A 14590-nucleotide genomic window follows, 5' to 3' on the forward strand; every position below is an offset into this window, starting at 1 on the left:
TCGATTTCTTTTCCATCTTTTTTTAACAGTAATTCGTTAATTTTCGATAAAAATACCCAATCTTGGGAATAGTCTACACCATATTCATTTTTGATTAGATTATCATCGCAGCAATTCGCGATTGAATCTTTGTAACTTTCTGGTGAGAGTTGGTAGACCTTTGTCGACCCGTAAAAACCAAAAGAGGAACCCGAATTAGAGCTTGTAAAATACCAAGTATCGATTAAAGGTTCGTATTGGTCTAAAGATATTGCGTAGATTAGTTTTCCACATTCAAATGAGTGAATCAAAACGCGTTGAAGCGTAAATAAAATAATCATTAAACCATAAACGAAAAACCCCTTAATATTTTCGCTAGAAACAGGAGGGGTTAGTTTAATTTTGGCACTAATAATATCACTTTTGTTCAGGCTTAACACGTTTAACTGTTGGGTCAATATGTATAGAGTATTATGAACTTTGTTAACCGCCTGAAAAATGCACCTATCTCCCGAATCAGACCATAATCCTACAGTTTCCGATAATATTTCAGGAAAATCAACGTTGTGCGAAAGAGAGTTTAATATAACTTTCCCTTCCGTGTTACGAAGCACTAGGTGAGAATCGCAACTCCATGTCAAAAAAATGTTTAATCTCAATGATGGTTCAAGAAGGCATGATATAGTCCCATCAAGAAAGGTTAAATTAAGTACGGGACAGTTTTTTAAGACGCAGACACTAGGGTAAGTATTTATACTTATGTTCGAAACGGATCTTATAGGGTTTAACGATATCTGACAGTAAAACAGAGAAGATTTAAAGGCACTAGTAGATTCTGCTGGAGTTTGACACCAAACCACTGATGTAAAATCATCGTCAAACGCCACAGATTTAACTAAAATCTGTTCGTCATTTCCAGTAGGTGGTTTTAAGTTAAAAATAAAGTTAAAGACCCATTTTTGAATTTCAGAATCGAAGGTATGAGCGTGGGCTTCACCATTAGTTAAAACAACTAAACAAAATTGGTCTGAAAGGGTTTTTGAAGTTGAAACGTGCACTACTTCATAACTGAACTTGACATTAATGTTGCTTGCCCTATTTCTACTAGAGTATCCGTTAATTTGAGTGGAAGTTGAAGCAACCGCGTCAGGAGAACTTAAATTTGATGGACAAGGATACCTTATTCCGACGAAGTTACTAGGCCTTGGTTCTCCACTGACAGCTTCCGTAGGGCACGTGTAGAAACCGTCTCCGGGATAAATCCACACGCGACTGGAATCACGAATTTCAGAATTTATTTTAGGTTCACTTTCGCGCGAAAACAGTTCATTGATAGAAAACATGCACGACATAATAATAATTAATTCAAAATTAGGCTTAAATCGCGATAAAACTTCCCGAAACAAAAACCAACGGCCGCCGGATTGCGAAAACGTCAAATCACATGCTTCAGATGCGCACGCATCTTGGGGAAGGGGATAGGTTTTTAATGTCAAATTTGCGGATTCGTCTATAAGGACCTGGCAGTTCGACGTATGCCAACGTCACGCTAGGTCCCGCTAGTGCTAAAAACATATCGGGAGGAGGGGTTTAAACTTCACTTATGCCTGGTTTAAATAGGCTAATTCTGTAAATAAAAAAACATGTCATAATGGCGCTGGGGGTGGAGCAAAGTGCCAATTGCCAAGTCCCTATTACCAAACGTCTTTTGTTTTTTCTATTGATGATGTCTTTTAAAGTTTATAATCCACAATAAAAAGTAATTTTTATAAATATTAATAATTTATATGACGTAGCAAAGTGCAATTCTGCGTTATATTTGATTAAATATATTTAAAATTGTTAAAAAATTGCATAGTTTACAAACAAACAGCGGGAAGCCAAGTTTGATAGACCGAGGCTTAACGAACTGTCAATGATAAAGGAGGGAGTGGGGTGCTACTACATTGAAGAGATCGCTAATTACAATCACGTTAATTAGTTTTTTAATACCTAAATGTTACTTTTGGCTATATTTTTTACTCTATTCGGTGGAATATTAACTCTACTGGGCCAAGCTTACTTAATCTACAATTTCTTCTGGAAAAATGATAATGAGGAAGAAATTAAAGAGGAAATAATAGACCAAACAGAAAAGGTCAATTCCTCTAAATTCGTTTTCTGTAAACTACCCTCTGTGAGTTTCTAACTTTCTACTAACTTCCCGTCTTTCCAATGCCCTTATTTTCAAACTTGAACTTTGTTCTTTTCTATAAAATCTCTTTCAGAACCTTCTTAAGGTCATAGACAGCGCTGAATGGAAAGGGCAAAGTGAATCATGCTTAGCTTTGAATTTAATATTCCAATTTCTCTTCCGAGAATGGAAAGACACGATAGAAATGAGGCGCTGGGTCATGAGAAAACTCAGCGCCGAATTTCTAGAAATGCAAAGAACTGCAACAGGCAGATTATTGGATAAAATAACTGTATGTTCAGGGTTACCAAATTCACATACAACCAACATATTGTTAACAATTAGGAATAAATTTTAAGGTTCATGACCTTCAACTAGGAGGAGATTTACCGATAATCAAATTTGTAGAGATAAATAGTCTAGCTTTGAATGAAGCTAGGGAAACTATTGAGGTTATAGTTTTTTCTTCACTTACAATTTGTTAGAAACATTTTCTGAAAGGTTTAACTCTTTTAGACTCTAGATTTATGTTTAGAATTAGCTTATGAAGGAAAATTTCAACTAGCAGTTGATGTTGATTTGGTTTTGGGTCGTTCAGCGTCATTATCAGTTTCTGTAACTAAACTTCAAGGAAAGGGTCGTTTACAGCTCACACGCAAACCTTTTAGTCATTGGTCATTTGCTTTTTACGAGGTATTAACCTCAATCGTTGCCTACGTTAATCAAGGCCTGTGCGTGGTGGCTTCGAAGGGGGGGGGGACTTTTAAGAAACGCGACTTCTTATTTTTACCGCGAGATTTCATTGATAGCTGGACCGAAACGCGCGCGAAAATGATTATTTAAAATTCTAAGCGCGAGAAAATGAACATTTCAAATTATTTAAGTCCAGCTAATAGCGCCTCAGGTGAGAGAATTTGGCAACTTAAATTGCCAAACGAAAAATAAAAATCGGCACCGCGCACAGGCCTTGATTAACGTAGGCAACGCCTCAATTTAAGCAAATCGTAGACCCCGAGTCTACAACCGCATTCATTTTCCAGGAACCGACAGTAGAGTTTCTAATCGAATCACAATTTCAAGGAAGACAACTTCCTCAAATAAAATCTCTAATCATAAATCAAATCAGGAGAGCTTTGAGAAAAAAACACACTCTTCCCAATTATAAAATCCGTTTCCGTCCCTTTTTGCCTTTTCCCTCGTTCCCCGTTTCGCATCAAGCGGTCAATCCGGTAGAGGATTCAAATTTACTAGCTAACCAATTAGAAAACAACGAAATTACCGAGAATTCCTTGAACGGAGGGGTGCTAGAAGCGACAGTCTTGAATTGTAGTCGATTACAGCTAGTTAACGGTGCCAACAAAATATTTTGTAGCCTTTCTCTCGATTCTAAATCTTGGGTAGGCGGAACATCGTCGAGGGATTCTTACTCGTATCATTGTTTAGAAATAGAAAGAGTTAAGAAAAGGCCTCTAGGATTAACCTTTAAACAAGTACAAACATTAAATAACCAATAAGATTATAGAACAAAGATGAAATTACGATGAATTTTCGTAGCAATTTGTCGAGGAACGGTGCCAAAATTGCATCATCATAGATTCGGTTTTGCCAAATTCTCCAGCGTCAAAAGCTGGTTTTCTCAAAGTATTAACGATAGGTTTAGAAGTAATAGAAATTGAAAGAAACTAAGGCTATTTCGGTTTGTTTAGAATGATGTTGTAGTAGCGGCGGAAGGAATAACTATTTCAAACACAAAACAGCTCGTTAAAACATTAAAAATGGCTGACAATAGATTCTACATTTCTGTCGAGAGAAAAATTGATCTATTGAACGCCGAAAGTCCAAAAGTAAATGAGACGTCTACGTTTTAAGAAGGTAGATTAGCTAGCTCTAAATTGATTTATATTTAGGAAGAAAATGCTCCCAGCGAAGATACGTCTAAAGACAATAACGGAGCTGATATTGAAAGTGTTAAAAGTTCCAACAGTATTAATTTTAGTTCGGAAAACACTAGAAAAACGGCTTCAGTAACTGCCTTAGAAGTCAGTTGTGTTTGGTCAAATTTGAAATGAATATATTTCGAATGATCTCCGAATTATTAAATCGTAGAATCCCTATTGGAACGAACGAATCCTCTTTGATTTAAACAGCGAATGTTTATGCCTTAATATCGGTGTTTGGTGTCAAACCTCGCCGCCTCAAAAACCTCAACCAGAATTAACGGATAAAAGTCTAAATGATGATTCATCCGCTGTTTGCGATGTTCTTATAGGACACGTAAGTCGCGGTTTATCCTGAAACATCGGGTCTACTTCCTTAACCTTTATATCTTCATTCTTTCATCCTTTGCCCAATTACTTAAGGCGAGCGTTTCCCTTCTGAGTCTCGTCAAGGAATGTTCTTCGACTACCCAAGGCTCCCATTTGGAAGTCTTCAGACTTATACCACCAAATTCCTGGCAACTTGACAGGTGCTTTTGTAAAATTGAAGCCCACACTTTTGTTGTCATTATGTTTTCGTTTGAAAAAAATATTTTGTTTTATGTATGTATATTTGCTCCAGAACGGGCAATATCTTTTTTTTGGAAATTTTTCTTTTGTTTCAAAACAATCGTTTTTTTCTTCAGTTTTTTTTGCCTCAAAACCCAATTTGATTCGCAGTTTTTTTCATTCAAACCCCAATTTGTTTAAAAAATGTTTGAATCAAAACATTTATTTCGCACTTGATAAGCAATTTGTTTCGTAGGCAATTCGTCAAAACACAATTTGTTTCGTAGGTAACAATTTGTTTCGAAGTTTTTGCGTCAAAACACAATTTGTTTCGAAGTTTTTGAGTCAAAACGAAATTTGTTTCGTAGTTTTTGCATCAGAACGCAACTTTTTTCGTAGTTTTTGCATCACAACCCCAACTTGTTTCGTAGTTTTTGCATCAAAACCCACTTGTTTCGCAGTTTTCGCATCAAACCCCAATTTGTTTCGAAATCCCAGTTTTTCATTTTGCAGTTTTCGCTCGCATCAAAGCACAATTATACTTTTGAGACAAAATTTTATCGTCACAAAATTAAAAATGAACATTTTTGGTCCTCAGGAAATGGCAAAAACTATCCCTTCATCGTGGCTTCGATTGGAGGCTATGTTGCGGAGATGTAACTCTATATTTCCGCTATTTCAATCCCCAAACTCGTCCACCTAATCCTAAAATCCGAGGACGTATGAATGAAGCCCTTCAAAAAGCGAACGCGAAATTTTCTTTAAAAACCTCCGCCTCCGTAACTTCCGAAGATAAATCCACGAAAGATAAAGATAAAAACACTTTACCCATCCGAAGATCCTCGTTAACTTCTATTTCACCTGTCCATCTTTTAAAACCGGAAGCGAACACGGCTTCCCGTTCGGCAACCGATTCCGAAGACGACGTTTCTCAAAATTCCTCAACTAGTTTGAAAGAGAGTTCGCACGATTTTGTCAGCGCCCATTTTAATTCAACGGCAACTTGCGATTTTTGCTTGAAAAAGGTTTGGTGGGAATCGATTATCGCGGTACTTTCCTATTGCGCTATTGCAATTTCTCTTGATTGAATAGATCTGGTTGAAAGCCGCCTTTCAATGCAGTCTTTGCGGCAAAATTTCCCATAAAAAATGCGTCAATAAATGCAAATTGGAAACATCTTGCGAGAAAGAAAAGGGTGTTAAAAGTATTCTTAATTTAACGAAAAATAAGTCTTTGGGAATTGCCGAAAGTTCCAAAGAAAGTTCATATGGAACTCCTGGAAAAGCCAGAAAATCTTTCGATAGTATTTCACCAATTGTAGGTTCAGATTTAAGTAACGTAACAACAAGTATGACACTAAAGGAAAGAGTAAAACGAACCAGCTATGGTTTCGAAACAAAACCTTAGAGAAAGTGTCATACTTAATGTTGCTATGTTCTCGTCTGGAAGGTACTTGACTAAAGCAATTTCTCACCGCAGTCTTGTCGAAAAAACTTAAACGCTTTACTCTCGAACATCGCCCAAACGGCTCAACGCCATCAGACAAACTCAAATAGTCCAGACACCCAACCTAAAAACGCTTCGTCACCCGGGCTATCTCGTTCAGGGTCATCTTGCAACTTAGCTTTACCTAACACCAGTTGTTTCCCGGCTTCGAAAAGTTTACCACCATCTCCGTACCATTCTCCTTCTCAAAGCCGGAAGTCTTCCCTACAAGGTACCGCCGATAACCCGGAAGTATCTTCTTGGTTGGACCTTTTACTGTCCCATGAAGACTCCAAAACCGATGACGAAAGCGAACTAGAGGAAGATGACGAGGACATAGATGGAACCCTGAACGAAATGATGAAATTCCCTCACGATGATAGTTTACTGGCTTTAGCCAAAGAAAAGGGAAAGGAACTGTACGGAAAAATGACTTATAAACGACGAAGAAATAAGTTGGAGAGGATGGTAAGAATAGAGTGGCTTGGTTTTAAGTTGAACAATTTTTGTCTTCGGGTAACGAGTCTATCATTTTTAGTTATCTAAACTTCAAGAAGCGGTCGATAGAGAAACATCGGTTCGTAACCGGTTGGCTAAGGAGGAGCAAAAAACTCAAAATATTGGCGAAAAAACAAAATTAGCTTTCTTATTAGCAAAATGCGATCAACGTAATCAGGCTTTAGCAACTTTGATGGTAAATACCTTTACGTTGTTGTACCTCATACCAGGAATTTATTTATTATTAAGAAGCAGGAGTGATAACGTGCCACTTACATATTTGAAATAAATAAATTCCAAACACAAATAACCTAATGGTAGACTAAAAATTCTCCTATTCGACGCAGTTACTATACTTATCCGCCATGCAACACTGCCGAAACGATATAAGCGATGAAGAAATAGAAAAAACCGCGGAACCTATAATAAATCTTGAGGAAACTGAGAAAGACACCGCAACAAACAACGTCCCAATTGAACATAAGACCACAGTAGCCGCACTTTGCAAGGAAGCCCATTCCCTAGCACTAACACCAGCCGCTTTTATATCGGTTACAGCTCCGAGTCCCGTTTCGGAACTAAATATTTTCCCAAATGCCGACGCAAATATATTTAAAGACGACTTCAATTTACAACAAATGGAAGAGGATGACGTAAGTTCTTGCGTTATTAGAGATCCCGATGAGATACAGTTGGGTTTACTTGTCGCGGCCGAGGAAGCTCAGATTGTCGAAGAGGAAGTGAAACGGAAATAGGGTTTAAAAGAGTTGAGGAAATAATTTAAAAGATTATGATAGAATTTGTGGTGGTGGTAATCCCGTAATCCCCCCTCCCCCTGTTTCCATCCTTCCTTCGTTTCAAAGAGTTTACTTTAAACCAATCTCCCTCCATAAGTGTCTAATAATTAAATTAATTAAAGAGAATTATAATAAAGATTAAAATATAAGGAAAAAAAACTAATTGCATGTACAGGTATTACCGCTAAAATTATATTAACACTAACTTAAAATTTAATTTAAATGGTTTTAACTACGTAAGAAGGTGCTTTGTTTACCGATTTATAATTTATTTATTGTTATTAATATTATTTATAAGTTAATTTTTAACTTTTAATTTAAATGTAGATAATTATTTATGTAATATAGTTTGGAAATAATAAAGTTTAAATTAATTATTTAACCTTTTTTTGCAAAATTATCTATTATATAAAGAGGACCAGCAAATTAAGAAGTAAAAAGTAAGTGACCTTGATATACTACAATCCTAACCATCCCCAAGTTGCTATTGCATCGACAAAATACCAACTTTTCGAATAGAAAACAAGTAGGCAAGACAGTAATGTGCATGATCCGCGATTTTACGATGTGTTGTGGCAGGTTTTACGCATAATATTTTGAAATTAATGACCTTGTTTGAGGTTAATCGTTTGCCCAAAGTACAAAAGCACGATAACATAATGCGGATATTAGATTAGAGTCAATGACGATGTTACAACATAAAAGTGCCTTATTTACAAAATATCTTCGCGAACATGTGTCGATTCCCATGAACAATTCAACATTTGTTAATCCAATCTTAATCCACGGATATTGATAAACCACATCAGGGTATAAAAGTAATATTTCCCCTGAAAACCAGCACTTTAAAATTTATTTTTTTAAAGGCAACATTAAGTAAGGCGGTAAAAATGCTGGCTTTGTTAGTCGTGGCACTATGCGTGGCCTCTGCCGTTGTTGCGGGTATTATCACATTGCAATTAAATTAAACGTAATTATTTAATAATTACTATAAATTTAATTATAGAGGAGGAGGAGGTTATCGTACCCAGGGTGAACCCATTGGAAAACCCAGATTTATTCGGTGGTGATATGTTAGGAGTTAACATCGATGTAAGTTTGTTTATCTGTACACGGAACCCATATAAGACCTAACAACATTCAGTTTTATTTTTTCCCACTATTCGCGGCTGGTTCTCTTATATTTTCCCGCCATATTGCCTCGTCCGGTTCTTTTTCTAAGCATAGCATAAGTTTATAAGATATGTATGGTCTAAGTAATAGAGACTTGGCAAAGCTACGTTATGCAAAGTCATTGGGGATTAATCAGAAGTGGGGCTAAAATAACATCTTACACTCTACAAAATAAGCAAACCATATAATGATAGGGGGTGGAGCTAATTCTAAATCACCAAGTCCTAACTGAGGATATGGAAACTAAGCCTTGGGTCTTTTCAGGATAGAAACGCTATCCCAAGTGACAACCAAAGATGGCCTAATGGTGTTATTCCTTTCTACATTGACCCAGGTTTATGTGAGTTTCTTTCTTTTTTTCTTTTAAACTTTAGTTTCACGATGAAATTTACAAACTAAAATATTTCTTTCTATAGCCGGTCTTCGTAGCAAAATTATCGCTGCCATGAACCACTATCATCAAACGACTTGCGTTCGATTTAAGGAGAGGACCTACGAACGTGACTTTGTCCATCTTTTCAGAGGACAGGGATGTTACTCCAATGTTGGAAGAATTGGTGGACAACAGATGTTGTCCTTGGGACAAGGTTGCGACAATCACGGAATAATCGTTCACGAATTGGGACACGCCGTTGGTTTCTTCCATGAGCAAAACAGAAGCGACAGGGTAAGAATGCTAAACCTTAACAATCGCTAAGTTTTACCAAGAACCAATATCTAGTTTATTAGGGAGAAGGTAAAAGATACCTAAGTATTCGCGCGCCAGAGTCTCAGTCCCCCTTTAAAATACAATGGGGGGGGGGCGTAAAAGGAGGCCGGGCTATTTCGCCTCTCCTCAGTCGGAAAATACGTAATTTTCGTCATTCGCGTCGTGCTCACGTGAGTTTTCAAGAACCAATGAGATGCTGGTTGTAATTTAGAGGCGGCGGGGATTAACTGCGGACCTATACGTTTTGACTGGAGATAAAGCTGGAAATGTGGCGAATTTATACATTCTCCCTAATAAACTAGATATCACTTCTTGGTTTTCCTAACCCCTTAAGCCTAACGCAACTTTGTCCTACAAACAACAGGACAACTTCATCAACATCTTCTACAACAACATTCAACGAGGAATGGAGTCCCAATTCGCTAAATTGAGCCCCTACCAAAACCGTTTGCTAGATCGTTTCGATTACAACTCTATCATGTTATACGGAGATCTTTCTTTCTCCAAAGATGGTTATTCGAAAACCATGCTCAAGAAAGATGGCGGACGATTAGCCGAAGTTTATGAAAAGTATGGTTTGTCCCAGAGTGACATTCTCAGAATAAGAAAATTGTACCGATGCTAATAAATTCTCTTCTAAACCATTTTTTTCATCTAATATTTATTAAAAATAAACATAAATTCATTAAAAAAAACTTGACCGATTTCCCACATTTCCTAAGCCTTGGGTAACTCATTATAGATTTTATCACATAATTAGAACACCACTTAAATGCGAATTATCACTTAAATTTGACTTAAAAGCGCGAATTTATCACTTATATTATCATGAATCTATATAACTATGAATATACAGCTGCGTTACGCTGTCTCTAACCTCTCGATAAGGTTTGGGCGGGGCTTAGCGAAAGGAGATATCAGTCACGTGTCTGCTAGTGTTACGAGCGGGAGAAGGGAGCGGGAGTCCGGGGGGGGGGTGTAAATTCGAAACGTCACTTCCTCTTGTCTCGTGATTGGCTATTAGAGCTATGCAAAACGCGTCATTGGCGTCAAAGCTAGGAGGGTAACACCCATTGAGTTCTAATATATTTATTTCTAGAGTTTTTGTTGAATTTGCTCCTCGCGTACTCGATTCGTCGAATTGGCCATATGTCTAATCAGCGCCACTAGTGGATGGTCTGAAAACTACTCCCATAGAGTCTAGGTATATTTAAGCGGGTTTGCAGAATTTCCGTCAGATGGCGCGGCGTTCGAGCCACCTGGCTATGATTCTGCAAACCCTCTTAAATATACCTAGACTCTATGGGAGTAGTTTTCAGACCATCCACTAGTGGCGCTGATTAGACATATGGCCAAATCGTTAGCGCCATCTGTCGCCTTACGTGAGAAACTTAAAAGAATTTCCCACGATTTTGCGGGGCGCTTTCCCACAAAATCGCCGCAGTTTGAGTTTGAAAATTAGGCTTAGGAAGAAGTACAGCGCGAAATATGAAAGTTAGGTAATTGAAAAACAGTAAGTGGAGCCTAATAAATAAAATTTGGTATTTAGTAAATGGAATATTGATCAATTTCTTATTAAATGCGTGTTTTTACTTGGGAATTATATGTTATAAGTTATTAAAGTAACACATTATGTGACAATTTATTAATTTTAAAATGGGTCGCAAATGCTCAGTAGAAAAGTGTGTCAACACTGGTAGAAATAAAAATGTTTTGTGACATAGAAAATTAATAAATATTTAGATAGTTCAACCCTTTTTGAACTGTACCATTAAGATTCCCTACAAAAAATTCGGAATTACCAAAACAATGTTGTCACTTGTCAGTCCATTAATGGAATTGAATGGAGTAATGGACTCCAAAAAAAGACATTTGCGTTAATAATTTTTGTCAAGTTGACAATCACGAAAGCTCAAAAATACATATACTATCGGTTAATGCAGTTCCTTCTCTGTTTTTACTCGAATCTAGCAATTTACTTCCATTATCATAGCAATTTCTAAACATTTCCTATCTATATTAAGAAATTATAGCAGACGCCATAGTAACAAATATGTATTTTTAAGTGAAATAGATGGCGCCACCACCTAATGATAAAGTTATCCGTCCGTCCCATAATTTCAAAAACGATGGTCGCGCGAGCGCGAAAACCCGATATCCAAATAGAACTCTAGAAGGATATATGTTCTGAACTCAATGGTAACACCCAAACCAAATCGACATGATAGAAGGGGCATATGATAGAGCTGTATATTCATAGTTATATAGATTCATGATATTATTTTAAAATTAAATCACCCCCCCCCCCAAACTGAAACTGCGATTTTTTTCTCTCTCAATCCAAATGTAGAGATTTGGCAACAGCATGAGCGCAAACATGCATCATTTCAGGCCTATTTTTCCTGAAAGTAGCAAATGCCTGTTCCCTAAATTCTTCCCAGGCGTACAAATCCCTGAATAATAATTAAAAAGTTTCATATAATTAGTATAATTAATTATAGATGGGAGAAATACCTGTATAATGGTTCAACGTATTTCATTCTTCCAATATCTGTAACAAACTTCAAAACTAACGGAACAACGTTTTTACAACGACTTTGAACTCCTAATCTCAGCCAGCTTTAAAATAATTTTAAATACTTAAGTTAATTATTGAGAGTATGTGCTTAAAATTAACCCCTCCATCTAAAAATTGAGAAATAATTAGGATGTTTTGTAACCAAGGCTTAGTAAAAAGAGACAAAGGCGGGAAAGGAAAGGCAGTGCTGGAAATAAGAAAACGTGTGCCCAGTGCCCCCCCCCTTGACTGGAAAATTTATAGGACATTGTCAACTGGATTGTGCAATAATAGAGGCGGATCTTCATACATAGTCAAGCTATGAAAACTTCCGAAAAAGTTAATGGTCAAAATCTCCAGTGACACCTTAGTTTTAAAAAAAAAATTATGGGGAATGTCCAGTATGTCCTGTGCTTATTTCCAGCCCTCCTAGTCTTAGGCTCCGTAGTCTTGAGCCTTTGCGAGACCAAGGCTTAAAACAGATTTCTGAGTGTTTCATTTCTGATTGACTCTATTCTCTGACAATTGAATCTAAAATTTTAGATGAAGGGTATTGAATTAAGTAGAAACTCAATTACCGAAACCTAATTTCGCAATTCTGATTAGTTTCAAAGGCATATAACTCTGTCATCTTTTCAAATTTTTCCAGAGGCAAAGGCTTATTTTCGTTTAAGAGAAGTTGAAGGAATACTATCAATTGCGATGAACTTAAACTCTTATAATCTTCATTTGTAAACGATTTAACATCGTCTAGGCTGGCTTTAATCCATTTTTGGCTCAAATTAAAGCATTCTCTCGCCAAAGTATCGTCATATTTTGGTTTAACAGGTGGCATTCCTGGCGAGTATAACCAGCCATTCCAATCGACGGCGTTTAAGATATCAACTTTATCTTTAAAGTAACGATACAAGAAGGCTTTGAGGTCGTCAGTATTGATAGATTTGTATTTATACTCTTCAATATACGATCGCAAGAAACCTTCAAAGACTTCTTTCCCTCCTAAAACCTGTTCCAAATGTAACAAAAACGCGGATCCCTTTTCGTATGGAATTTTAGAAAAGGCATCATCAGGATCGACTCCTTTTAAATCAACTACTAACGCTGTTAAAGGATTATCTTTTCCTAAAACATTCACAGTTTCTTGTAGATCTTCCCACCCTTTCAAAGCCTGAAACTGACGCGTCTTTTCATCATTGCTTATCTTCCCATTAATTTTACGTTCCACAAAAACTGTAAATCCTTCATTCAACCAGAAATGCTCGTAATTTTGATTGGTAACTAAATTTCCAGTCCAACTATGCGCAATTTCGTGAGCGACTGTGTCAACTAAGGAACGATCACCGGCAAGAAGAGTTGGTGTTAGAAATGTAAGGCACGGATTTTCCATTCCACCCATTGGAAAAGATGGAGGCAATACCAAAAGGTCGTATATTCCCCAGACTATCAATGAAAATTTAAGTTAATTTGCTTAAATTAAGATATAACTATGAAATTTACCATATGGTCCCAAGAAACTTTCAGCCGCTTTTAACATATCTTCAGTTTCAGCAAATTCATAAGCTGATTGGTCTAAAAATTTCTTTTCAGACCAAACGTGACTTCTAGGTCCAATTTTTCTTTAGGAAAAAGTAGACCTAAGTTTCCCCCAACTTAAATTTGATATCTGGCTCAATTTTACCTTGATTCTAAGGCACCCACTACTATAGCAATTAGATAACTCGGAACAGGAACTTTTTGATGGAATTTATAAGTGTTTTTATCACCGGATGAACTGTGTTCTCTATCTCCGACAGCGCTCATAAGTACCACAAGCTCTTTAGGTACACTAACACTGGCTGTATAAGGAGCCTTAACCGAAGGGGTATCTTGGCAAGGAAGCAAGGATCTAGCGTGTATAGCCTGGCATTGACTAAACAGATAGGGATGTTTTTTTCCCGCAGTTTGTTGAGGTGACATCCATTGAAGAGCGGTAGATGAAGGTACAGTTTCGTAATAAACACGGACTTTCAACCTTTTGACAGATAACAACCATTTTATATACTTTACGGTGTCTTATAAGAAGTAACTTACGTGTCAGGCTTAAGTTTTATCTCTAGCTTTGAACCAAAGCTCCCCACAGGCGATCCTAAAGAATATTCTAGAGATTCTGAGGTTTCTGCGTTAACTACGCTGGAAACAATCAAATCTCTAGTATCTAGTATCTATGAGAAATTGAGTATGATTTATGACTAGTACTTGACACAGGATCAAAAATTAGCTTTAGCACTTACTAACTCTCCATTAACGTTAGAATCCAAACGTTCTATTTCTGAATCAACATATCCTTTAATTTTTTTCGTTCCGAAATCAACATCCCAGTTTAAATGGACTGATTTGACAACGCACTTGTCAGGTCTAGCAAAAGAATTGGGATCTCCTGGACTTAAACCTTGGTTCATATTCATTCTAAAATATATCCCTAATATAACCGATACGGCGATTGATACAGCGAAGAAAATTACAGACATTTCATGCTAAACTACTAAATATGATATTAATTACCTAAAATTGTTACTCGGATAGATGAAATAAACGGATTTTAATTTTGAATGGCCCTACTACCAACACGACTGGCTTCGTAGCAGACGACGGACCACGAGAAAAAAAGTGAGTATCCCCCTTTTTCAGCTACCCCCTATCAGGCTGGGAAATAAGGAAATTTTTTTAACTAGTCCTTGGGACCAGTGACCCCTC

The 14590-nt window shown here is 36.9% G+C and overlaps 3 protein-coding genes across 7 annotated transcripts; 2 read left to right on the forward strand and 1 right to left on the reverse strand.

The window, feature by feature from the left end:
• The first annotated feature begins 1546 nt into the window (after positions 1 to 1546).
• On the forward strand, positions 1547 to 7800 carry Pdzd8 (PDZ domain containing 8). Of its 3 annotated transcripts, XM_089839588.1 has the most exons (16): positions 1597 to 1738; positions 1838 to 2155; positions 2247 to 2444; positions 2512 to 2604; positions 2669 to 2845; positions 3193 to 3642; positions 3707 to 3793; positions 3859 to 3996; positions 4060 to 4191; positions 4259 to 4426; positions 4513 to 4619; positions 5237 to 5663; positions 5731 to 5955; positions 6118 to 6591; positions 6662 to 6817; positions 6969 to 7800. In XM_089839588.1, exons 2-16 carry the CDS (start codon positions 1976 to 1978, stop codon positions 7374 to 7376), a joined length of 3420 nt encoding a protein of 1139 aa, XP_089695714.1. In that variant the 5' UTR covers positions 1597 to 1738; positions 1838 to 1975; the 3' UTR covers positions 7377 to 7800. The 3 variants fall into 3 exon arrangements, 2 of the variants coding, with proteins under 2 accessions (XP_089695714.1, XP_089695713.1); XR_016366936.1 differs by having other exon boundaries at positions 1547 to 2155; positions 6678 to 6817; positions 6969 to 7108; XM_089839587.1 differs by having other exon boundaries at positions 1597 to 2155.
• A 117-nt stretch (positions 7801 to 7917) lies between these two features.
• Positions 7918 to 10127, forward strand: LOC149673840 (astacin-like metalloprotease toxin 5). Its single transcript, XM_089839598.1, has 6 exons — positions 7918 to 8228; positions 8285 to 8360; positions 8425 to 8510; positions 8856 to 8931; positions 9008 to 9258; positions 9665 to 10127. Exons 2-6 carry the CDS (start codon positions 8309 to 8311, stop codon positions 9923 to 9925), a joined length of 726 nt encoding a protein of 241 aa, XP_089695724.1. The 5' UTR covers positions 7918 to 8228; positions 8285 to 8308; the 3' UTR covers positions 9926 to 10127.
• Positions 10128 to 10277: 150 nt separating this feature from the next.
• Positions 10278 to 14475, reverse strand: LOC149673841 (leukotriene A-4 hydrolase). 3 transcript variants are annotated; one of them, XM_089839593.1, is made up of 8 exons: positions 14399 to 14475; positions 14128 to 14302; positions 13928 to 14058; positions 13536 to 13868; positions 13355 to 13473; positions 12436 to 13297; positions 11815 to 11919; positions 10278 to 11753 (listed from the first exon to the last, which is right to left on the reverse strand). In XM_089839593.1, exons 2-8 carry the CDS (start codon positions 14299 to 14301, stop codon positions 11636 to 11638), a joined length of 1842 nt encoding a protein of 613 aa, XP_089695719.1. In that variant the 5' UTR covers position 14302; positions 14399 to 14475; the 3' UTR covers positions 10278 to 11635. The 3 variants fall into 3 exon arrangements, with proteins under 3 accessions (XP_089695719.1, XP_089695718.1, XP_089695716.1); XM_089839592.1 differs by having other exon boundaries at positions 14128 to 14315; positions 14399 to 14463; XM_089839590.1 differs by having other exon boundaries at positions 14128 to 14457.
• Positions 14476 to 14590: the final 115 nt, after the last annotated feature.

This window comes from Phalangium opilio, unplaced genomic scaffold, assembly GCF_054372755.1.
Source record: "Phalangium opilio isolate 3A_F unplaced genomic scaffold, DU_Popi_V2 ptg000048l_1, whole genome shotgun sequence".
Taxonomy (NCBI): domain Eukaryota; kingdom Metazoa; phylum Arthropoda; class Arachnida; order Opiliones; family Phalangiidae; genus Phalangium; species Phalangium opilio.